The sequence below is a fragment of the Trichoplax adhaerens genome, genomic scaffold, assembly GCF_000150275.1.
Source record: "Trichoplax adhaerens TRIADscaffold_15 genomic scaffold, whole genome shotgun sequence".
Classification (NCBI taxonomy): domain Eukaryota; kingdom Metazoa; phylum Placozoa; class Uniplacotomia; order Trichoplacea; family Trichoplacidae; genus Trichoplax; species Trichoplax adhaerens.
In genome coordinates, this window is record NW_002060957.1 from 909,241 (window position 1) to 935,534 (window position 26,294).

The 26,294-nt window shown below is 36.0% G+C and overlaps 2 protein-coding genes across 2 annotated transcripts; both read left to right on the forward strand.

The window, feature by feature from the left end:
- Window positions 1-751: 751 nt before the first annotated feature.
- Window positions 752-9,019, forward strand: TRIADDRAFT_30908 (uncharacterized protein; the record flags this gene model as incomplete). The annotated part of the gene is made up of 24 exons (XM_002116341.1): window positions 752-859; window positions 3,645-3,665; window positions 4,115-4,193; window positions 4,647-4,744; window positions 4,874-5,014; window positions 5,218-5,297; window positions 5,419-5,545; window positions 5,641-5,723; window positions 5,801-5,972; window positions 6,059-6,193; window positions 6,310-6,460; window positions 6,548-6,684; window positions 6,840-6,985; window positions 7,072-7,159; window positions 7,292-7,410; window positions 7,557-7,602; window positions 7,684-7,767; window positions 7,841-7,924; window positions 8,000-8,113; window positions 8,189-8,272; window positions 8,347-8,479; window positions 8,564-8,668; window positions 8,770-8,839; window positions 8,929-9,019. 24 exons carry the CDS (start codon window positions 752-754, stop codon window positions 9,017-9,019), a joined length of 2,496 nt encoding a protein of 831 aa, XP_002116377.1.
- A 2,374-nt stretch (window positions 9,020-11,393) lies between these two features.
- On the forward strand, window positions 11,394-26,132 carry TRIADDRAFT_60424 (uncharacterized protein; the record flags this gene model as incomplete). The annotated part of the gene is made up of 18 exons (XM_002116342.1): window positions 11,394-11,405; window positions 11,932-12,003; window positions 12,374-12,491; window positions 12,623-12,800; window positions 12,891-12,990; window positions 13,131-13,235; window positions 13,372-13,450; window positions 13,533-13,605; window positions 13,715-13,840; window positions 14,104-14,223; window positions 14,361-14,880; window positions 14,985-15,044; window positions 15,125-15,306; window positions 15,390-15,468; window positions 15,589-15,672; window positions 15,763-15,903; window positions 15,979-16,041; window positions 16,182-26,132. The coding sequence occupies 18 exons, from the start codon at window positions 11,394-11,396 to the stop codon at window positions 26,130-26,132; spliced, it is 12,063 nt and encodes a 4,020-aa protein (XP_002116378.1).
- Between the last annotated feature and the right edge of the window lie 162 nt (window positions 26,133-26,294).

The following is a 26,294-nucleotide window of genomic DNA, read 5'->3' on the forward strand; positions in this document are numbered from 1 at the left end:
TCCAGTATGATTAATAATAGACTAAGAAGGGATAGAATTCGATCCTCTTCCTTTCCACTCCAAATACTCCATTCTAGAAAGAGTCCACTTTGTCATAGACTTTACAAACAACAGCAGTATACCATAGGCTGACTAGTGACCATTTCACTAAAAAGTAGATCATGATCAAACGATTCCAATATACTAGTGAAGTTAGCTTGCCAACATGCGATTTGCCAATCCTCCACTCTCTGCCCATAGTCCAGCTGTCCGTCTGTGATGAAAGCAGTCATGACGTCATCTTGGGCTAGACTGGACTGGACTTTACTACCTAGGACCAGCCAATGGACAAACTACAATCGTATGGCTTCTACTACGTCAAGGAGAATCAGTATAGGCTGGCTAGAGGAACTCCAACCTAGCGGTGTAATAGACTTTGTTTTCTATCACGAGATATCCAGTTGCGAGTCCTGATGGTGATGGTCGGTGGGCAATTTAGTTTAGATTCTTCACTTTTAAACTAAAATTGAATCCTTTCCACTTGCTTGCTATTATCAATCCGATATCCTGTTGTAGTCTTTGACGATCTAGAGTAGAACAAGTAGCCTTGATAGAGAGCGATCAAGAGTACAACGAATAACCTTGGTAGTGGTGTCCTGGATTGCCAGAGTGAAAAATTAGTGTCCATTTTCCGGGAAAGAAGAAAAGCGACCTTAGTGGATTAACGGTACCCAAATTGGATCAAGAGAGAATGCTTCCCACGGTCAAGAATATGCCGTCAGCTTCCGTTTCCATTTTTCGCTCGGAAGAAATGACATTAGCGCAACTCTATCTGCAAGCAGATGCCGCTTATAACTGTGTTAGCGCATTAGGTGAATTGGTAAGTCAACACTTGACCATAAACAACTTCTGCCGAGTAGGATTTTTATCCTTGATACAGAAAGAGGATACAGCGTTGCTAATGATAGCAAAATAAGAGTAGTCTATTCTACGGCTAAATAGGAATAAAAATAAATAAAAATATGCAAAGGCCTGAACAGAATACCACTTCTCAGTAATATTCTAATAAACTCCAAATTAACCCGACATGGATTGACCAAGGAGTTCTATCGGTCCATAGACGGTGCTGAGTGTTCCACTCCCTTCAAGAGTACCCTAGTATCCATGAAATGAATCGAACCTTCAAGAAAGGCACTGTCTTCCTGTAGACGTACGGATTCAACATCGATCCGCTCAACAATTTCATCATTTACGAAGCAGTCATGGCATTAGTTCTTAGAGCGGAAGAGGATAATTCCAGTTATACTTCAAAAAACTAGGAGACAGTGCTGTGTATCCTTAGTTTTTTCTGTCATGGATGCAAGGGTTAGTGCAGTTTTATCACATCGATCCCATCGCGACATGGGTAGGACCCATACACTGTACTGTACAAGTGTATACATACGCGTAGATCCCTTGGGGAATTCACTGTCCAGTAGTTCAAACTGATCAATGTTGCTTTTTACAGTTGATACAATCCTATAGAGCTATTCGGGTTGTCATCTAGCAGTACATTCAATCTTAATTTTATAATTAGTTATACTAACGTGCGTAAACATCATAGCGCCATTAACACTGATCTGATACTGTCGATTTTCTACAGCGCAGTAATTGATAGTCAATAACGCAAATTCTACTATATCAGTAAACATAAAAGGTGTTCGATGGATGAGGCTCGTTTCTTTGTACATATGCGTATAATGACTTTCTTAAATGACAAATTGTACGATTACTTATTACTCGAATTAGTCGACGTCTGGTCATTTTCAAGAGATGCCTACGTCTTACTGCATACATGGACAGTTGTACACGACGGTATTTCTTTCTTCTTCAATCAGGCGCAAGAGAAGATGATTGAAGACTTTTTATAACATAATAAATACCCCCTCTATTTCCCTAACAAATCATCTAGAGTAGACATTAGTCCAAAGTAAACCATCAAGTCTGTTTTATTCCACAAACTTTTAATGAAGTCCTAATCAACTTTCCCTTGTCTTGTCCGTCGAGTGTTGAGAAAAAGTTGTCTGTACGTCGGTCAGATGTCCGACGCATTGTCACGTGAATGACATGACGACCTTTTCCAGGCCTCATCGCAGTCGCCTATACAGTTTCTTCTTATTTGCAGTATAGTATGATACACAACCATTCCATACTGTAGTGGACGGTACGGAAAGCCCGGACGTACTTCGATTGTTGACATCGGCCATTGGATTGGCAAAGCTGAATTTTAATGCCAATCGATTACTAGACCTGATGGATGGGCAATAAATTGTACAGTAGCAGGTAGAAAGATCCCTTAGGAGGACTCATTTCCTACATTGAGATTGCTGATATCGGCAACTCGAATTCTAAAATTGACGGACAACTTGAAACTTTCAATTTTAATTTCATTATAATAGGTTAGACGTGCACATGCTAAATTGCCCATTCAATGATACCAGCTTTCATATGAAAATGGAAGTCATAGCTAATAACGTGAGCAGTTTCCATTCCAACGACCTACGTGTAGTCGACTTACAGCTGATGCTGTAGCTAGATTAGCTGCAAATAGAGCTAGTGAACAGTCTGTATTCTTGGTGTGAGCATAAACTAAAAAGTTAGTAATATTAGTCCTTTACTGTGAGGTTATTTTCCATGGGCTAAAAAAATTGTATACACAGTTTTGTCATTCAAATTCAATTTTTATGATAGTAAAAGATTACGATCTGAATGTAACATGACAGCTACTGTAGTAAAGTAACCATTTTTCATTCTAACGAGTTGAGCGAAAGCTGCTAGTGCAGCAAACGAAATCGTAATACAAACGATAGACAATATCTGCTAGCATCCCCAATATAGAGAGCAGTATTATAATAGCTAATAAACTGTTTGTCTAATAACTTACCGAAATCATGCTAATACAGCATTCCAATCAACTTGCTGTAAATGAAAATTGTAGCATGATATAAGATGAAATACAGGTGTACAATATTATTTCACGAAATGTCTGCTAACTCGCCCTGATGCATTTCCTGGAGTGAATGCTATGTACAATTTGGGAATGTTACACAGGAGTAGCGTATGTAGTCTCTGAAATGCATATTAACGGCAGCCTATTCAATGATCAAATAGTATATACATCCAAGTATTGCCATATTCGTTCTAATGCATGTTGGAACCAAGGATATATGCAGTATAGCCCATAGGGTTGTATATCATAGAAGAAGTGGATCACATTTTGCTACACCGCACCACAATGGAATGGAGTACTGTATCATCCTGCCTAGCACGATCAGTACTGTATTACTTTTCGACTGCTGTTGATTGTACAATAGTAATCAAGGTTAAAAACAAACTTTAAGCTATTAAGACAGAGAAGTAAACTTGTTAGCCATGAATCACATATTTTAGCTGTCAGCTGTGAGTTCACTTAAAGGGGACATTTTCTATGTTGATAGCATCTATACATGTAGGATTATCTTTTAGGTTTTCATGTACAAGTATTGTTTCCTATTCTGTATTTTAAAAATAATTCCAAGACTAAATTCAATTATCTTATACAGTATTTGTATTATCTTGTAAATTTTAATTTACAAATATGATGTCTCTTACTTTAAAATGAATTAATGATTAAATTTTTTTCATAGGGAGCCGTCCATTTTCGCGATGTAAGTACACCAGATAAGCAAGAAAGTATTAACTCGGTTACAGATCTGATAAACAACGATTGCCCTTACAGCATAATAAACTGGCGTTACAAATTCTCATGGCTATCAGACAATTATACTGTACAAGAGTTTAGTCGGCTGATGATACTTGAAGATAAACTATGAAAGAGATACGATTTGATATGATGCAGGACGAACTTATTCGAACAACAGTGCAGTAGCATAGATTTCGATAAAATTTAACCAGGCGCGCCTTACCGAATGCTCTCCTGTGTGATAAATTGTTAAAAGATAGTATTGAAACTAGTTTAAAGCATTCGTTAGAGTAGCATAAAGGAATGCTACGCTTGTCCTAGTTATTTGATTCCAGTCTTACAGTGCGTACTATCAATGTCAGTTGGCTGCAAAGATTTTTTTAACTTTATCTGACTGGTTTTGAACCCCAATAGTTAAATCCAGATATCAATGCTTTCCAACGCAAATTTGTATCAGAAGTGCGACGATGTGAAGATGTCGAGCGGCAAATTAGTAAGTAAAGGACTACATTTGAGAACTGACTGTACGGAACAAACAAAAATTGATTTCTTACTTGACTTATGGCCATACTCACTACTTACAAATGATGGAATTCGCGAAATCAGAAATGTTATAATAATATCAATCCGGTGTAAAAAGTTTACGTTACTACTGTCTACTATCACAAAAATTCATATCATTTCTTAATGTAGTAGTTGAATATCGATGTAGCAAGATTTACAGCGTTTCATTTACAACAGCATATGTTATCTCATGGGATGACATTATAGCTATGTTACATCTTTCATTCGCTATATTTTGTTCTTTAAGAAGGATTTACTAATGAATGGATCATCGTTGCTATTATTTAATATCCGAATTTACTCGTATTTTACCGTCGTTTTCATACGGATAGATATGCTCATTTTCGTACTAAACAAAATATTTTTCTCAATGTTATCGCAGGATTCCTTATGAAGGAAATGCAGAAAGCAAACGTAGTCCCTGATAAATGTACTGAAATTCCATCGGCTCCGCTGCCACAAGAATTGTTCCAGATGCAGGTAAGCAACTATTGCATAATTATTAAGACAAGCTTAACTAAAAACCGGAAAATTATCGACAGTCCTTATAGTACTTAAGCGCAAGGTACTATATGCACCAATGTTTTGATATGTTACCATTACTATTAGACGCAATTTATGAAATACGAAACTGATCTCAAGCAAATCAATAACAACTACGAAACTCTAGCAAGACATGAACTTGAATTGCAAGAATTAGACGTTGTTCTTTGTATGGCACAGACCTTTTTTAACGATGTAAGAATAACTGTCTTAATACTCTTTATAAATTGTGGTAAATTCTAGAAAAATAACTGCGTAACTGGTATTGTATTTGGTTTTACGTATGATTACAGATAGTTGTAAAAGAATTATTGAATTAGTCCGTGTTATATTCCATGTTGCAACAGTTAGACTATTATAGGATATTTACGCATTATAGAATTGTAAGGCAATATTTGTAATTTGATTAGCCACAATCTGTAGCGATGGCCGAAATCGTAGAAGAAGCAGTTGACGACTTAGACGAAGGAACTGCATTGATAAATATTCAGTCCACAGATAAAGCGAAGCACTTAAAGTAAGTATGATCAAATTATATTCTTATGACGATGCACCTTATGTCAATAAATCTCTTGTTACGCCGGTAAGAATTTTCCAATTTTTTTATTAAGCTTCATATGTGGTACCATTCGGAATGATCACAAGTTCGCATTTGAAAAGCTTCTGTGGCGAGTTTGCTTAGCGAACGCTTTCGTTCGAATATCAGAACAAGACTACTTAGTTGAGGATCCAAAATCAGTATGTATCAATGTCATTCCAGTTATATATCCAACATACAAACGGTTAAAAATATATGCTTTTGCTCATATATCATTTTGCTTTATTTAAAATAGGGTGAATCGATTTGGAAATCTACCTTTATCATATTTTTTCAAGGCGACCGCTTAAGAAAACGAATAGAAAAGATCTGTGATGGGTATATTGACCGCCAGTCATTCTCTGCATCAGTTTATTACTAGGATAACTAACTACTGTATTGCTAAATTTACTTAGAATGACCGCTACATTATATCCTTGTCCTGATGATGCTAACAAACGACAAGTTATGATTCAAGGCCTGGCTACTAGACTAGAAGATGTACGACAAGTCCTAAAACAATCCAAGGATCATCAGGTTAATCTCTTAACTGAAATCTCTCACTCTGTCGAAGAATGGTTCATAAAGGTAGATATCTATTTCAATATAGACTGATCACCCTGTAATATATATATATTAATTGATCGAATTTACTTTTCAATGAATATCAATAGATTAGAAAAATGAAGGCAATATTCCATACCCTGAATTTGTTCAACGTGGATGTTACACAGAAATGTCTTATTGCAGAATGTTGGTGTCCAGTTTTTCAACTAGCTGACATTCAAAATGCTTTACAAAGAGGATCCGTAAGTATACATACGAGTTCACTCACAATCTAATTTAGCTGTCTAGCTTTATCATCACCCAGTTCTTACACAAAATCTTGTTGACTATGGCAAAAAAATTTGTTATTTCTATCTAGGAGAGGAGTCAGTCAAGTGTGCCTTCAATATTGCATCGCATCAGAACCGAGGAGAGTCCTCCAACCTATCACAGAACAAATAAATTCACTACTGCTTTTCAAAGTATCGTTGACGCTTATGGCGTTGCTGACTATCAGGAAGTAAATCCAGGTTGGTCTTTAATTTAGATGACTAGCAATTACCTCATATTTTAAAGACACACCTGTTGAAAATCTCTGTTCTTTATTTTTATTTCAGCTTTATATACAGTAATTACTTTTCCATTTCTTTTCGCCGTAATGTTTGGGGATTGCGGCCATGGCCTCTTAATGTTTCTATTTGCTGTTTGGCTTATCTATCGCGAGAAAAAATTTATGAAGGAATCGAATGGAGAGGTATAAAGTCTTACTAGGCTTTGCATTTATATAAAAGGTGGCATTCTCTGCAATCTAATAAGCCATTGTTTACATTTTCTTTTCGAAGTATTTCGATATATTAACTCGAAATAGCGACATTCCATTCAAATAGAGCGCTTTTTCTTTGATACTAGATGTTTGATACTATTTTTAATGGACGGTACGTGATCTTGTTAATGGGCGCTTTTGCAATTTACACTGGATTAATATATAATGACGTTATGTCCAAATCCTTGAACATATTTGGCACTGGCTGGATTTTCCCGAAGGACTTGTATTCGTAAGTTACGAATGAAGATTACTCCTGTACTATGCTTTTCTCTTACTAATTGCAAGCGTCTGTAACAAACGTTTCATATTCTTTAGGGCTGAGGTTATCAATAATACTAAACAAATTGCAATGCCTCCCGATAAAACATTTTCCGGAAGTCCTTACCCATTTGGAGTTGATCCTGTATGCGCTTTAAACAGTTCTTAAGGCCAAATCATTACTGAAATAACAGTTACTTTTATCGCATATAAACGATTATACCCGTATTATCTATTTACAAGTGTTTTCTCACTAATTTCCTTGTCTATCTTTCAGATTTGGCAGCTGGCACTTAATAAGTTGACATTCTTAAACTCGTTTAAGATGAAGTTATCGGTGATTTTAGGCATTACTCATATGCTGTTTGGTGTTATCCTTAGCCTGTTTAACCACGTGTAAGTAGAAAAGTTGGTTTACTTTTTTTTTCATTTCTGCTAGTAATTGCAGTAGTATGACATATATAACTACTCTATCCCTCTTGGCTGCTTTTAAATTTTTATACCATTTCTAAACTTATTATTTGATGGTTTATTTTGCACAGATACTTTAAGAATCGTGTCAACATTGTAATGGTATTCATACCTGAGGTACAGTAATATTCGGTATCAGACCAGAACTATATCCCTTTTTCTAATACCTATTATTAACCGAAATACCTGCGTCATTAGGTGATATTTCTGCTATCCATATTTGGTTACTTGGTGATAATGATCTTTTACAAATGGTGTATTGTTACCACTTTCTCTGAAAGGGTAAGCAGATAAATTAATTTTATAGTTATTAAAGATTTAGGCTTCTAAGAATCTAGCATATGGACTTGTTTAGAAACCAAGCTTATTAATTACACTCATAAACATGGTATTAAGTATTGGAACCGTGAAAAAAGATCAGCAACTGTATACGGGGCAGGTATGAGGAAGTTTAGTGATAGATAATAGAATTTAGAATTTAGATGACATCTTGTCTTCGTTTTCACTTTAATAGGCTGGCGTACAAGTATTTTTAGTTGTTTTGGCCGTTATATGCGTACCATGGATGTTGCTTGGTAAACCCCTATATCTTTACTATCGTCACAAGCATGTCTATAAGCGCTCAGGGGTACTTATAATTTGATTATTCTCATATTAATGGTTAAATTTTCAATTTAGATTAAATGTTAATGTATTATTGCAGAATTATTCTTTAATCAATGACAACACTGCAATAAACGACGATGATCCTCTATTAGATGAACAACCCTCCGAAGAAGCAGCTGAAGTACGTTCTCACATTTTGTAAACGTTGTGTGTCAAATGATCAATCTTTTTACTTAGATTTTTTATATCTTGCAGCCGATTGGTAACGAATTTGAATTTGGTGAAATTTTTATAAACAATGCCATCCATACTATTGAGTACGTGCTGGGATGCATATCGAATACTGCGTCATATTTACGATTGTGGGCTTTAAGTTTAGCTCATGCAGGTAAACGCATCATTTGCTATAATTATTTTATATGGATTGTTCAATAGACGTTTACTCAATTTTTGTAATGTTAACTTGTAATAGAGTTATCTGAAGTATTGTGGAACATGGAAATTAGCAAAATTATTAATTTAAAGATAGGACATGCAGGAGCCTTTGTTTTGTTTGGCGCATTTGCTGGATGGGCAGGTCAATATATAGTAATTAAATACTAACGATAAATAATGCAGCATGTCATCATTGAAGGATATGTCTTGTTTATGTTGGAAATTGTTACTACGCTTTTATAGGCAGTACAGTAGCAATCCTATTGGTAATGGAAGGCTTATCTGCTTTTTTGCATGCCTTACGATTGCACTGGTAAGCATATCAATAACCTAATATGTTTGTTAACGTAAATGCTTAATTTAGAAATAATCAATGAACAAAATACTCGTTCTTCTTACCAGGGTCGAGTTTCAGAATAAGTTTTACTCCGGGATGGGATATTTATTCCAACCGTTTACTCTTGATGTCGAAGAGTGGGAAGACGAAAACTGAGAAGATTTATAAAATTTACCTAGCCTTATTAGTAATAGATTTTCATATCTTGTTCAGGGTTAGATTCTAGACTCACAACTCCGTCCTCACGTTAAATCAACTAGTTGTTGTGGTCAACTCTTGTCTATCACCGGCATGGATATACGTATTCATTAAAACAGAAGTTAACTATAATATTTGCAGATCTTGTTCACTGCTATCAAGGACACACCTAATTTGCAGAAAATTCGATGTTGTTTTTGCTAATGCAGTGATAGAAAATTACATTTTATGGGGTACAAATTGTTAAATGGAATCTATATATTTCTAGCCTCATTATGTGCAAAGAATTAATTGAGTTAAATTCGCAGTGCACGCGTTGTTTATTAAAACTTATCAATTTCTTTAAATAAAATACTGGTACTAGCAAGTATGTTAATTAACTATACAATCTGTACTGTGTCTACCTGTGATATATATGGCAAGATGAGTTAGCCTATGTACGCGTAATATTGAGTACTATGGCATTGCATTCAGAAATGACGTCAACTAGATGCTATAGGGAATGATTTACATATTATTAGAGTTCATACGGTTAGCGCAACTTTCTTTACATAATATTTAAGCCTAATATCACATACGTTATTTAGCGTAAAACTGAAGTAAAAAGGTAGTAAATGCATTCAGTCAGCAATAAACTACATTATACCTCTTCATATATTGTTTTCAATTTTACTTCTAATAAGAAGCTGACGATTAGAGTGATCCCATGGTCTTTACATGTCTTGCGATAGAAATCAATTTTCGTAACTGGCATGAATACTTTGTTGTACAAATATATAGAATTGAAGCTATAACGCGGGTTATACAAAGATCGGTTTGTAACTACATGTTACTATAAACCATTTGATTAGAGCATCATATACTGTACTCTTACAGCTTGGATGCTCGATGACTTATTTCGATCGCTCAAGCTGAAGTGCTTCTAGACATCTTGATATACCGAAGCACTAACATAAATATGTCATCAACTAGCAGTACGCTTACCAGACTGTACGTACTTACGTGTAGATATCCTTATAGCTTTCCCTCTTACCACACTATCAGCACAATGTAAAACATGCTTTTCTATTTTGCACTTTCATCATACTACCGTTTAAAGCAATCCATAAATCAACTGCCACTTTTATGTAACTCATTACTGTACCGCAGTCTACAGTAAACTAATTTATATAAAATTACAACAACTACTGCTGCTAGGTTTTAGATATATAATACTTGTAACTTCCCTACCTTCTGTCAACCCAACTTAAAATACGCTGCTTTATTTTGTAACTGTATCATGCTATCACTTAAATTATTCCTTCAATTCTATCTAAATTAATCTACCGATATCAGTCTAGTTTTAACGACCTCGCTATTAGCAATCCAAGTACCGCGTTTCTAGCCAGCGTAACACGGGTGTAACCTATCTATTTTCCATGTATAATTACTTCTTACCATCGGCAGGCAGAGAATGGCGGCTCATGCTTGAATTTTTTCTTAAATCAAAAGCAGGCCTCTTTACACCCTGATCTACCTACAAACTACATTAATATAAATATGCCTTTGATAGATAATGTGTCCACTAAATTAAAAATTGGCGTAGTTTCTGACTCAATGTAGCTAACCAATGTTTGTCTATGGCATCTTGATCTCCATACAAACTACACTAATATAAACATGCCGCCAACGAACAATTATAATGCACTCGCAAGACAACAGATTTGCCTGATGACTAAGTCAATGTAGGTAACCGATGCTTGAACTGCATACAATATTATGCAACCTATGCAGATAATACAAATACTGCATGAGCAATAAATCTACCTACTCCCTGATCTACATAGAAATTACCCCAGTATAAACATGCCATCAACGAATAATTAATGCGCCTGCTAGATTGCCAAATCGCCTAATCATAACTCAATGTCGCTAACTGATACTTGAATTGTATACCATACTATGGCAACTGGGCAGACTATACAAATGCAGTATGGGTAAGAAGAAAATCCGCATACTCATGTTACTGTTGCTATGACATTGTTGCCCCTAGCAACAAGATTATCATCTAATCAAACGCATTATTGCAATTTATTAGGATATACAGTAGAAATCTTAAGTAATTTTTATAATACAGTCAAAAACTTGATCAAGGCAGAAGCCAATTTGATGCTATAACTGTTGAAGAAATCAACTAATTGACTTGATCAAACTGAAAGAGAAAATTTCCCCCCAGTCTATGGATATTGGTTATTGCAAACTCCAATTGAAGCTGAATTGAGCTGTGGGAATTTAGTCCATCGCAATTGAATTAATATCAGTGAAAATCTGATATTAATCGACCATTATAATCATGGAGAATCAGGTAATTAGGATAATTATATAGAGAGTTACATTTCGTTGATGAAGATAGAGATAGTAATAAAGGATAGGTGTAATAATAGGCATACTATCGGCATGGATATCGTATTCGATTTTGTTTTTCACCAAGTAGGATAGATGAAATAGTATACTATTAAGATCGTGCTATCACTTGTTATTTCCTATCATAATTATCGAAACAGCAGCATTCATTGCTTACTATTATGGGGCGTACTAGAAGAAGTTGTTGTCAACGATAAATTAACAGTCCCCATACAATAACTTTGGATAGTTAAATAGCTATTTTAACCTCGATGAGATAGCTAAAATTACATTTCTACGCATACTTATAAAATATACAACATAACCATAAACTTTATCAAAATTAATCCAACATGGCAGATGGTAAAGTTGCACTTGAACGCTAAATCGAATAACTGAACAGTAAAAGAGTAGATTACAATTCTTGGATTATCTTAATTGTCCTTGACTATACTGATGTTATGGCATTTTTTCTTATGTCACTATAGTTATTTCCGCAAGCGAAAACACATGGCAAAAAGACTGGCTCACCTCTTACTTATTTGCCATCACTTTCAGAAGTAAATAACATACTCGGATAGAATATCTATGCACTTGATCTAGTCCAATAATGATTCTGTCCTCTATAGCATTGATTCATCGTAGAAAGTAGATTACCGTCGTATTGACATCTAACTATCAATGCGAATTAGTGCTATCGGATATGAAACAATCACAAGTGTATTAGTATGTTACTATAGAGATCGATGACGAATAGTGAAAAAATAAATCTAGTTTTTTATGTTAGAGAAGAAGGATTTACTGTCCTTTCTATTCTCCTATATGGAGACTTTTTTTCTATGAAGATCAATGGACGGCTACGGTATCGGTTAGAATGAAAAGAATTCATATGAGATTAAATCATATTTTATTACATTTTACATCATGTAGAAACGAGTTAAACCATCGTGGAAGAATTTTTCGCCATCGTTCACATTGGATGTAGATGGCACTCAGAATGGTCCTGAACCTGAATTAAATGGAAGATTAAAAGCGAAATACACAACAGGTAAAAAGAAAATTGGGGGCACTTTTTAGAACAGCGGAAAGGCATTTCGTGGCAATGCTATCTATATATTATTTGGATAAACGAAGACGATAATATAACTATTTTGATCATCTCTTTCCATTTTACTTTAGGCAATCCTGTCATTAAAAAAGATCGCCATAGTAAATCAAAGTCATGGGATCCAACTAAAAGTAAGAATGAGGGTAAACAGGCAGCAGCAAATGGCCACACTACCGCTCCATCCAGGAAGTTTATTCAACCTAAAAGAGATCGTGAAAATTTTCGTAGCGCCATCGTAAATATTATCATGTAAGATGATCATTTAAAAATGAAGAGAAAAAGCTCTAGGAATAGCACCGACAACAGATGGATAACGCCATTTTTTTTCTATTTCCTTAGGCGAGAAGAATCCCCTCCTTCAACACCTTCACTTCTCGATGGCGAATTACCGCCCATTACTCGCTCCGGTTCGCCTAATTCAGCAGAGAAAGATATTCTGGTACGTAGTTCTCCATCACTTCATGCAATTGAATTCCATATCAATTAAATTTTTATCGTCTTACCAATTCCTCCACTTTTTTTTCTTCTTTCTTTCCTCCACTTCCATCCTGAAATTAATTCATTATCACCATTTTACAGCGCTATTATTACTATATACACAATGGTATTGACACAGAGCATGTAGCACCTATGGAAGATCAATGGCTTAACAATGTTCTGTCATTAATTTCTGAACGTCTGAAGGTTAATAGCAACAAATTTGACGATTCATAATATTCATAGAACAACGTAGTTAAACATGCTTGGAAAAGAGTGATTATTCTTTTGATTTCACCGGTTATCCTTGAAAGAAATATACTCATTTTCTGTTCCTTCTTAGCTTGATCGTGATAAAAGTATCGAATTACTATCGGACGAAATGAGAGAAGATTACTTATTAAGCGTTAAAAAAGCAATCGGTTAGTAGTTTGAGCAAGTTACTACGAGTAAAAGCAGTCTATAGGGATAGATCTAAACCTGTCGATGGTATTTCTTTTTCAGTTGATTTTGTTCTCAAAGATCCAAGAGAGAATACGGATGCAGAAAAAGAAGAAGTACTGCCCTATAAAGCAGAGTAAGTTCCTAATGATCCAGTTTGTATAGTTTTTTTTTCTCTCTCTCTCTTTCTCTTGAATTAGAAGTTATCCATGCTTACTCAGTCAATATTTTGTACCAAAAAATAGGTTAGAAAAAGTACCAAAACCATGGGCAAAATCTTATATCGTCGGTAGGACCGTGATCCTACAAGAGCTCCATATTACAAATCCTACCATGGCAGCAGTCTTGGACTTGTGGTATAAAAACTACGGGTTAGTGATCGAGAATAATTCGCCCAATCTATTCCACAGTTTCCTATGCTATTGCTTTGATGCTTACAAAACGAAAATCTCAAAATGGCAACTTTTTATCGCCTAGTATTGATCATTCTTTACCTTATCCATCATATAACAACATCTCTTATGGACTGTGCCTTGCATAGCGATACTTTTAAAACTTAACTTGAGAAAATCATTTATGATTCCGATCGCATTGATGATAATATTTTAAATATCCATTTATTCCTGATGATTAGAGATTTACGCCTGATCTCAGTTGAAGAAATACGCCAGCTGCCCGATTCAATGGAATTACCTTTCTTTCAAAATTTAATTATGCAACACATAGAAAGTACCAAGGATACTCTAACGAAGAGGTAAAGGAAAATTTTACTTATAGATCTTGAAATCGATAGCCTTCAAAGGATGGCGGTTTTATCATTTGTATGCGTACCAGTGTAATTTCTTTTTCAATCCAATGTCTAATTAACATCTTTATTCTGACCCTTTCAAGATGGTTTCCAGCTATACAAAATATATTTTATCAAGGCAATAAGCGAAAGCAGGTGCCATCCAACCAAAGCCCTCGACGATTAGATTCTTTCTTCAATGCCGCCGCTACACTCATGGGCAATCACTTACAAAATTTAGCTTTAAATTCGCTATCGGATTATATGGAAATGTTTTCGCCGAATGAAATGTCTGTTCTTGCTTATCCTAATCCTGGTTTTGTAATCCGATTGATTGTGGAAGGAACACGTTTAAAATTTGAGCCTGATTTCGAAGACTTCGAGGCTATTTTACTCAATGTTTGTGATATCATCATTAAAGCCGTCTCAGTCATTCCAAGAGTAGAGACAAAATTATATCAAGACATATCAGGGATTGGTAAAACTCATCTAAAACCAATCATCTTGGAGGAGATTTTAGTGGCTACCAAAGATAGAATCAAAGAAATTATTTGGCATGAATCACTTGGGCCTAAACAATTTGCTAAAAACTTTAATAAATACGAGTTTTTAACCTTGAAACAGGTTCATAACATAATTTTAAAGACATAGTTTGAGTTAGAATCGGATCTAAGTAGGCTAAGATTTTCATAAAATAGGTTAGTAAACATTTTGAACGCTTTCTTTAGGCTGATGATGATGTGGAGAAATTCTTAAACGAAGACCATAGTTTCAAGGAATACATGAAGGTATTTCAATAACTCATGGATTAGCTCTCTGAATTGCTGAGCTTATCCATTAAATTGAGGGGTATTTTGGGATATTTTAGGAAGTAGAGAAATATAGAAATGTCATGGAAGATATTATTTATAAGATGCGGAGAGTAATTCGCCTAGGAATGTTTGAATTACATTGTGATGAAGCAATTCGTTCCCTCTCGAAGAGAGCAGAAAGTCTTAGCACAAGACTACTACGAACAATGTCCGACAAGCATCAGGAATTGAATAAGAAGTAAGTCAGGAAATGCATGGACTGAAATTAGTTTATAACGAGTTGAGCCCAAAAGAATAACGATAATGTTTTTGAAATTATAGACTCTGTGCTGAGTACGAAAAAATAGCTGAAAAAGCGCTCATGTCGCCAACAAACACTCAACACTTGATGGAATTAAAGGTTAGAATATGCAATCCAGTAACCCTTATGGAATCAATTATTTGAAAAGTATCCATTTCCTTCTTGGTGTAACTAAGTTGTCAATATCTTTTCGTCTTCGTAAACGATTGTTTCTCGTAGGAATATATTGAAAAAGTGGAACTGGATACTGTATTTGATCTAGAAGACGATTTAGTCGATGCTAAAGACAGGCTGTCCTATTTGGTAAGTCATAAAAAGTATTACTGGATTTATTTCTCTATAGATTAATGGCTAAATTTGATGGTTAATGAATCCATCTTCTCATTATCGTAGGCCGACTATGTCTCCTTCTCACCAGCAGAGATGAGACAAAATAGCAACACCTTCCAATGGCATGATCGAATGTCGCAAATCTTCAGCGAGCATAAATCTATCATTAAATCTAGCAGAGTCCAATTTGAAAATAGCTTAAAAGTAAGTTTAGGTGCTTGCTATTACTGTATCTACTTTAAAGCTAATGTATCCTTTCTTCACTCTTTCTTTAAATAGCTGAGACGAGAAAGATTTATCGAAGAATTGGAAGGATATAATAAACAATTGGAAGAATTTAAGGTAATGATGACAAAAATTGTTGATTCTCGTTTGGGATTATTCCTTTTAATTGGATATTATTTTCAATTAATCTGTTGAAATACGCTTTCATTAAATAACGTTGTCTCCATACTTTTACCTAAATTCATCGCTCTCTTTAGTCATTTGGCGATATCCAAGATATCCATCGATACCTGAAGAAAGCACAAGCACTAAATACTCGACTAGAAGCAGCTGCTGATAAAATTGATGCCTTCAATAAAGAAGAGGAAGCATTCGAGTGGCAATGTACTCAATATCCACTACGAAATCAAATTCTCAATACGCTCAATCCCTACTTACGATTATATGAGCAAACAGTTAACTTCCAAAATAAATATAAATCATGGTGGGATGGTCCTATTCATGAAGTGGATCCTGATAATGTCGAACAAGAGGTTGGTGCTTTCTATCGTGGACTGTATAAATTGGAGAAAACATTTGCAGATTTACCAGCTCCCAAGAAAATCGCTACCAAAATTAGAAGCAAAGTGGAAGACTTTAAACAACATTTACCACTTATTTCTGTCTTGTGCAATCCTGGACTTCGTGATCGCCATTGGGATGATATGGCTGCTCATACTGGATATCCCATTAAACCGGATAACGAAGCCACTCTTTCAAAGATGGTTAGCTTAAATTTAGATTCCTATCTGCCGCAATTTGAAGGAATCAGCGAAGCAGCCAGTAAAGAATATGCTCTAGAAAAAGCTCTAGCCAAGATGAACGTTGAATGGGAAGATGTTTTATTTAAAATTATCCCCTATCGTGAAACTGGTACTTATATCCTCACATCGATCGATGATATCCAAACTTTATTAGACGACCACATCGTTAAAACCCAAACTATGCGTGGATCACCGTTTATCAAGCCTTTCGAGGAATCCATTCATAAGTGGGAAAGTACATTGATCCTTCTACAAGATGTTCTCGATGAATGGTTGAAAGTCCAAGCTACTTGGCTCTATCTTGAGCCCATCTTTAGCTCGCCAGATATTATGGCGCAAATGCCGGAAGAAGGAAGACGATTTAGTACCGTGGATAAACATTGGCGAGATATTATGAAAGCGGTCTTTGCTGATCCACATGTCTTAGCCGTAGCTGAAATTGATAAACTAGCAGAAAGATTGAAAAAATCCAACGAATTACTAGAATTAATCCAGAAAGGACTGAATGAATATCTTGAAAAGAAACGATTATATTTTCCCCGTTTTTTCTTCTTATCCAATGATGAATTATTGGAAATTTTATCGGAAACGAAAGATCCTACACGTGTTCAACCTCATCTTAAGAAATGTTTTGAAGGAATTGCTCGTTTAACTTTTACTGAAACTCTGGAAATTACCCATATGCAAAGCAGTGAAAAAGAAATTGTACCGCTAACAGATGCTATCTCCACTTCTAAAGCGCGAGGACAAGTGGAGAAATGGCTGTTAGAATTAGAAGGCATCATGATTAAAAGTATTCGCAAAGTTATCGCCGATGCCCGCGATGCCTACGTTAATTCAGCTAGGAATCAATGGGTAACCGATTGGGTTGGACAATCTGTCTTGTGTGTTTCACAATTATATTGGACCAGCCAAGTCCATGAAGCCATTCGAGAAGGCCATGATAAAATGAAAGACTATCTACAAAAATGTAATAATCAACTGAGTGATATTGTCGAATTAGTGCGTGGTAAATTATCCGCTCAAAATCGCGTTACATTAGGCGCTTTGGTAGTGCTAGAAGTCCATTCTCGCGATGTCTTGAGTAAATTAATTGATGATAAAGTAAGCAGTGAAACTGATTTTCAATGGCTTAGCCAATTGCGCTATTATTGGGAAAGCGAAAGTTTAATTACCAGGATGATTAATTCCACTTTAGCCTATGGCTATGAATATTTGGGCAATACAGGCCGCTTAGTAATAACGCCCTTGACGGATCGATGCTATCGAACCTTATTTGGAGCTCTTCATTTGCATTTAGGTGGTGCACCAGAAGGTCCTGCAGGCACAGGTAAAACTGAAACAGTCAAGGATCTTGCCAAAGCGGTTGCTAAGCAATGTGTGGTATTTAACTGTTCAGATGGCTTAGATTACATTGCTTTAGGTAAATTCTTCAAAGGTTTAGCATCTTGTGGTGCTTGGTCTTGCTTTGATGAATTTAACCGTATCGATTTAGAAGTATTATCCGTTGTCGCTCAGCAAATTTTAACTATCCAACGAGGCATAAATCAAGGCCTGGATACTTTATTATTTGAAGGCACTGAAATTAAATTAGATCCTACTTGTTCTGTATTCATTACTATGAATCCTGGCTATGCTGGTCGATCTGAATTACCGGATAACTTAAAAGCGTTATTCCGTACAGTAGCCATGATGGTACCCGATTATGCTATGATTGCTGAAATAGTTTTATATTCCTTTGGTTTCGTCACAGCTCGACCTCTTTCGGTCAAGATTGTAGCAACCTATCGCTTATGTTCCGAACAATTATCATCCCAACATCATTATGATTACGGTATGCGAGCTGTTAAATCGGTTTTAACTGCTGCTGGCAACTTAAAACTTAAATATCCCGACGAAAATGAAGATATTCTCATGCTACGTTCCATCCAAGATGTCAACTTGCCCAAATTTCTATCGCATGATCTGCCATTATTCGAGGGCATTGTATCTGATTTATTTCCTGGTGTTAAACTACCTAAGCCAGACTATGCTCTTTTATCCGCTGCAATCGAAGATAATTGTAAACGAATGAATTTACAATTAACCGATACCTATTTAACCAAGATTTTGCAATTATACGAAATGATTACCGTTCGCCATGGGTTGATGATTGTTGGTGAACCTTTTGGAGGCAAGACCTCAGCTTATCGGGTATTAGCAGCTGCACTCTCCGATATTGCTGATCGTGGATCACTCAACGAAAATAAAGTACAAATCACCGTCATTAATCCTAAATCCATTACCATGGGCCAACTATATGGATGCTTCGATCCCGTATCCCATGAATGGTCAGATGGTGTTTTAGCAGTTAGCTATCGCGCATTTGCTACTTCAACCACTCAAGATCGTAAATGGTTAGTCTTCGATGGTCCTGTCGATGCTATTTGGATTGAAAATATGAATACTGTATTAGATGATAATAAAAAATTATGCTTAATGTCTGGTGAAATTATTCAGCTAGCACCAACAACCAACTTGATATTTGAGCCAATGGATTTGGAAGTAGCCTCTCCAGCTACTGTAAGTCGCTGTGGCATGATTTATATGGAGCCACAAATGCTCGGTTGGCGACCTCTAATGTTATCATGGCTGAATAATTTACCTAAGACCATGAATAGTGATCATAAATTGTTAATGACAAGTTTATTTGATCGCTTAGTACCACCTGCATTGCAATTTATCCGTAAAGGCGGATTTAAAGAAATTTCAGCAACTTCCGATACTAATTTAGTCAACTCATTAATGAACTTGATGGATAGTTTAATGGATGAATTCCGCGATGAAGTTAAATTTACAACGCTGTCTGAATACGAAATCAACTCATGGATCGAGTGTATCTTTTTATTTTCTTTTGTATGGTCCATTGGAGCAACTATTACCGAAGATGGCCGAGTTGTATTTGATACTTTACTACGTGATCTTATGCAAGAAGGTTTATACGATGACAAAGGCAAAAAATATGGTATTAGCATCACCGTTGAGCCACCTATTCGACCATTTATATGCCCTTTCCCAGATGAAGGACTTGTTTATGATTATCGATTTATTAAAGAAGGGCCTGGACGATGGGAAGCTTGGACCGATACAATCAATCAATCAGCTGCTATTCCAAAAGATATTACATTTAATCAAATTATCGTGCCCACCATTGATACTGTCCGCTATAGTTATTTAATGGAAACATTATTAACCCATGATAAGCCGACGTTGGTTGTTGGCCCGACAGGTACTGGAAAATCGACCTATATCCAAGATTTCTTATTAAATCGCCTACCAAAGGATACTTATCGACCTGTATTTATCAACTTTTCCGGACAAACTACAGCTAATCAAACTCAAGATATTATCATGTCTAAGTTGGATAAAAGACGTAAAGGTATCTATGGTCCACCATTAGGGAGGAGGACCATCGTCTTTGTCGACGATGTTAATATGCCGGCTCGCGAAATCTATGGAGCGCAACCACCAGTTGAATTATTACGCCAATTCCTCGATCATAAAATGTGGTATGATCGCAAAGATAATACACAGCAAAAATTGATTGATATCCAATTAATTTGTGCTATGGGACCACCCGGAGGTGGCCGTAATCCAGTTACTCCGCGATTTTTACGCCATTTCAATCAAATCACCATCAACGAATTCCAAGATGAAACTATGGATCTGATCTTTACCACTATCATCAATTGGCATCTTCAAACGCAAAACTTTAGCGAAGAAGTAACCGGATTTGGTAGTAAAATCATCTCAGCTACCAAAGCAATCTATCATAGTGCTATGAAAAATCTACTACCTACGCCTGCTAAATCGCATTACTTATTTAATTTGAGAGATTTCGCAAGAGTGATTCAAGGTGTTGCTTTATCGTCACCTGAAGTTATCACAACAACGGATGAGCTGAAAAGGTTATGGACTCATGAAGTCTATCGTGTCTATTATGATCGATTAATTGATGAAAAGGATAAAAATTGGCTATTTGAAACGATTAAGGGTGTCCATAAAGATCAATTAGGCTCTGATTTCTACGACTTATTCCACCAATACGATTTAAATCAAGATGGTAACATTTATGAAGACGATCTCAATAGTTTAATCTATTGCGATTTTATGGATCCCAAATCTGATTTTAAGCATTATATAGAAGTCGATAATTTAGATAAATTACGATCAGTTGTCGAAACTTATCTGGATGAATACAACAATATGAGCAAAAAACCAATGAATCTGGTACTCTTTAGATTTGCAATTGAGCATGTATCTAGAATTGCAAGAGTTCTCAAGCAACCTCGAGGGCATGCTTTATTAGTTGGAGTAGGAGGTAGTGGACGCCAAAGTTTAACACGTCTTGCAGCACATATCTGCGATTATGAATTATTCCAGGTCGAAATGACCAAAAGCTATTCAACTCTAGAATGGAAAGAAGATCTTAAAAGGGTTCTACGAAAAGCTGCTGAAGGGGATGTACCATGTGTATTCCTCTTTGCTGATACACAAATAAAGCAAGAATCGTTCTTAGAAGATGTCAGCAACATCTTAAATACAGGTGAAGTTCCTAACTTATTCCCAGCCGATGAAAAACAAGAAATTTGCGAAAAAATGAGACAAATTGATAGAATGAGAGAGAAATCGAGACAAACTGATGGTTCTCCGTTAGCTCTGTTTAGCCTCTTTGTAGAACGCGTCAGAAATAGCTTACATATCGTGCTAGCTATGAGCCCAATTGGTGAAGCATTCCGTAATTATCTTAGGAAATTTCCATCTCTTGTTAATTGCTGTACTATCGATTGGTTTCATTCTTGGCCAGAAGATGCTTTACATATTGTTGCTCAACGCTTCTTGGAAGACACTGATCTCAGCGAAAATATTCTTAAAGGTTGCGTTAACATGTGTAAATTATTCCACAAATCAACTAGTGACTTATCAGCGGCATATCTAGCAGAATTAGGTCGTTATAACTATGTTACACCAACATCTTACCTTGAGCTGATCAGCACTTTTAAGGCATTGTTGAATAAGAAACGAAGTGAAGTCATGAAAGCCAAACGCCGCTACGAAATAGGTCTTGAGCAACTTGTTTCCGCAGCAGATCAAGTATCAGCCATGCAATTAGAATTGGAAAATCTACAACCTCAACTTAAGCAAGCATCCAAAGAGGTTGACGATATCATGGTCGTTATTGAGGCAGAGTCCATTGAGGTTTCTAAAACTGAGAAAATTGTTAAAGGAGATGAAGCAATAGCGAACGAGCAAGCTAAAGCAGCTAAGGCTATCAAAGATGAATGTGATGCAGATTTAGCTGAAGCTATGCCAGTACTAGAAGCTGCATTATCTGCACTAAACACATTAACACAACAAGATATCACCTTCATTAAAACCATGTTAAATCCTCCACAGGGAATCAAGTTAGTCATGGAGGCAATTTGTATTTTAAAAGGAGTCAAACCAGCTCTATCTGTCGATAATGCCACCGGCAAACGCACTGAAGATTATTGGGCTCCAGCTAAGCGATACCTACTAGGAGATTCAAATCTACTACGTTCATTACAAAATTATGACAAGGATAATATTCCATCCAATGTTATAAGAAGAATTAATGAACGATATATCGCCAATCCAGACTTTGATCCTGAAAAAATTAAAGCCGCATCTATTGCTGCAGAAGGTCTATGCAAGTGGGTTATTGCAATTAGCCGCTACGATAAAGTGGCACGATTGGTAGCTCCTAAGAAAGCAGCATTAGCTGAAGCTGAAAAAGAGCTAGCGAAAGCTATGGATGCATTAGAAATAAAGAGAGCTAATCTTAGAGAAGTCCAAGATCGATTAGCTAGTCTGAGAGAAAGATTTGAAGCAAACACTCGCAAAAAGGAAGATTTAGAAAATCAAGTTGAACAATGCTCGAAAAAATTAGATAGAGCGAGGCAATTATTAGGTGGTCTTGGAGGTGAAAAAGATCGCTGGAGTGAAACAGCGCTGAAACTTGGTGAAACTTACTCTAACTTAACTGGTGATACTTTAATATCATCCGGTGTTGTATCTTACTTAGGAGGATTTACATCTGCTTATCGCCAAAATCAAATCAATAAATGGGTTGATTTATGTAAACAAGAAAATATTCCTTGTTCACCAGAGTATTCTTTAACAACAACATTAGGTGATAGTGTTAAAATTCGTCGATGGAATATTGCAGGATTGCCTACCGATTCATTTTCCGTTGAAAATGCTATCATTATCACCAATTCTCGCCGATGGCCTTTAATGATCGATCCACAAGGTCAAGCTAATAAATGGGTTAAAAATATGGAAAAAATCAACAATTTACACACCATTAAATTATCCGATAATGATTATATCAGAACGTTGGAGAATTGTATACAGTTTGGAACACCGGTGCTTCTCGAAAATGTTGGCGAGGAACTTGATCCCATTTTAGAACCATTATTGTTAAAGCAAACTTTCAAGCAGGGTGGTAGTATTTGCATTCGATTAGGCGATAGCACTATCGAATATGCCAAGGATTTCAGATTCTACGTCACAACTAAATTGCGAAACCCTCATTTCTTGCCGGAGACAGCAGTAAAAGTTACTTTACTCAATTTTATGATCACTCCAGAAGGATTAGAAGATCAATTGCTTGGTATCGTAGTAGCTAAAGAAAAACCAGAATTAGAAGAAGAAAGAAATGGATTAATCGTTCAAAGTGCTGAAAATAGAAAACAGCTAAGAGAAATCGAAGATAAAATCCTAGAGTTGTTATCAGGCTCAGAAGGTAATATTCTAGAAGATGAAACAGCTATTACTGTTTTATCCTCTTCCAAGGCTCTATCTAATGAGATATCTGAAAAGCAAGCCACTGCTGACGAAACTGAACGAGAAATCAACATAGCACGACTTAAATATAAACCGATAGCTGAGCATTCGTCCATTTTATTCTTTACTATCGCCGATCTTGCCAATATCGATCCTATGTATCAATATTCTCTAACCTGGTTTGTTAATCTTTATGTTCACGCTATCGAAAATTCTGCAGCTTCCGAAGACATTACTACCCGATTAAAAAATCTAACAGACCATTTTACTTATTCACTCTATTGCAATGTATGCCGATCACTCTTTGAAAAAGATAAGTTATTATTTTCTTTCCTACTGGGTGTCAACTTATTGCGAAGTAGGAAAGAAATTGAAGAAATAGAATGGCGATTTTTATTAACTGGCGGTATCGGTCTTGACAATCCTAATGAAAATCCAACAACGTGGTTGCCTGCAAAAGCATGGGATGAAATCTGTCGCTTGGATGAATTACCTAATTTCAAAGGGATACGCACTCGATTCTCCATTTATATTGAAAGATGGAAAGAGATCTATGATAGCTTTGAACCACAAAATGAAGAATTACCTGGTGATTACTCTAGCAAACTACATCGATTCCAGAAATTGTTAATACTTCGCTGCTTACGACCAGACAAAGTGATACCTGCTGTACTCGACTTTGTAGCGGATAAACTAGGCAAAATGTATGTGGAACCGCCACCATTCGACTTGGGGAAAGCATTTGCTGATTCACATTGTTGTACACCATTAATATTTATATTGTCGCCGGGTGCAGATCCAACAGTTGCCTTGCTTAAATTTGCTGATGATCAAGGATTCGGTGGAAATCGATTTACTACGCTTTCTCTAGGGCAGGGTCAAGGCCCAATTGCTATGAAAATGATTGATAGAGCGGTAAAAGAAGGATCCTGGGTTATGTTACAAAATTGTCATTTAGCAGCTTCCTGGATGCCAACTCTTGAAAGGATTTGCGATGAAATGAATCCAGATACAACCCATCCAGATTATCGCTTATGGCTAACGAGTTATCCATCCAAAGATTTCCCTGTAGCTGTATTGCAAAACGGTGTCAAGATGACTAATGAACCACCAAAAGGCTTGAAATTAAACGTTTTAAGATCATATAATACCGATCCTGTCAATGATCCAAGCTACTTTGAAAGTGTCAAGCAAGGTAAATCGTGGAAAAAATTGCTCTACGGTCTTTGCTTTTTCCATGGACTTGTACAAGAACGACGTAAATTCGGAGCTTTAGGATGGAATATACCTTATGAATTTAATGAAACAGATCTCCGCATTAGTGTCCAACAACTCCATATGTTCTTAAACGATTATGAAACAGTGCCATTCGACGCTATTCGATACTTGACAGGAGAATGCAATTATGGTGGTCGTGTAACGGATGATCGAGATCGACGTTTAATAAAATGCATCTTGAATAAATTCTACAATCAAGATATCATTATAAATGATAAATACACATTTTCTCAAAGTGGATCTTATTATGCACCAGCTGAAGGAAAATATGAGAGTTACTTGGAATATACTAAATCTTTACCAAGTGCTGCCCGTCCAGAGGTATTTGGATTACATGCTAACGCTGACATTACCAAAGATCAAAAGGAAACTTATTCATTATTTGACAGTATACTTTTAACTCAAGCAAAAACGACAACTAGTCAAGGTAAATCAAGCGATGAAATTGTATCCGAAGTGGCTACTGATATTTTAGCCAAATTGCCATCTGTTTACGATACTGAAGCGGCACTACGCAAATTTCCGACAACTTATACACAAAGTATGAATACTGTTTTAGTTCAGGAAATGACTCGATTTAATCATTTAATTCAAACTGTTCATGCAAGCTTAGTTAATGTACAGAAAGCTATCAAGGGTTTAGTAGTAATGTCTGCTGATTTAGAGGAAGTAGTAAACAGCATTCTTAAAGGTAAAATTCCAAGTTTATGGATGAAAAAGTCATATCCCTCACTAAAACCATTGGGAAGTTATGTTAACGATTTACTACAACGATTAAAATTCTTCCAGGAATGGTATGAAATGGGAGAGCCCACTATTTATTGGCTATCTGGATTTTATTTTACTCAAGCATTCTTGACAGGAGCTCAACAAAATTTTGCTAGAAAATATACTATTCCAATTGATTTATTAGGATTTGATTATGAAGTCTTAGAGGATAAAGACTATGAAAACCCACCTTCAGATGGCGTCTATGTTCGTGGAGTATTCCTCGAAGGTAGTCGGTGGGATCGGCAGAAAAAGGCTTTAGCAGAATCGCATCCCAAAATACTCTATGATGGTATGCCTGTCATATGGCTTAAACCTTGCAAAAAAGAAGATATTCCAGAGCGTAAGGCTTATGCTGCTCCGGTATATAAAACGAGCGAACGACGAGGAACATTATCTACAACTGGACATTCAACTAATTATGTTATTAGTATGTCATTGCCAACGGAAGAGCCACCTGAGCATTGGATTATGAGAGGTGTTGCATTGCTCTGCCAGCTAGATAATTAAGTTTCAATACGTGATCCTTAACTAATTCAACAAAATGAATATAACCATTGGACTTTATATTCGTTTCAGCTTAAAATGTCAATTGACCATTTTTAAATATATGTGACATTATTAGTTAGAATAAATTAGATCATCATAACTTAATTTACACTATGTATGGTT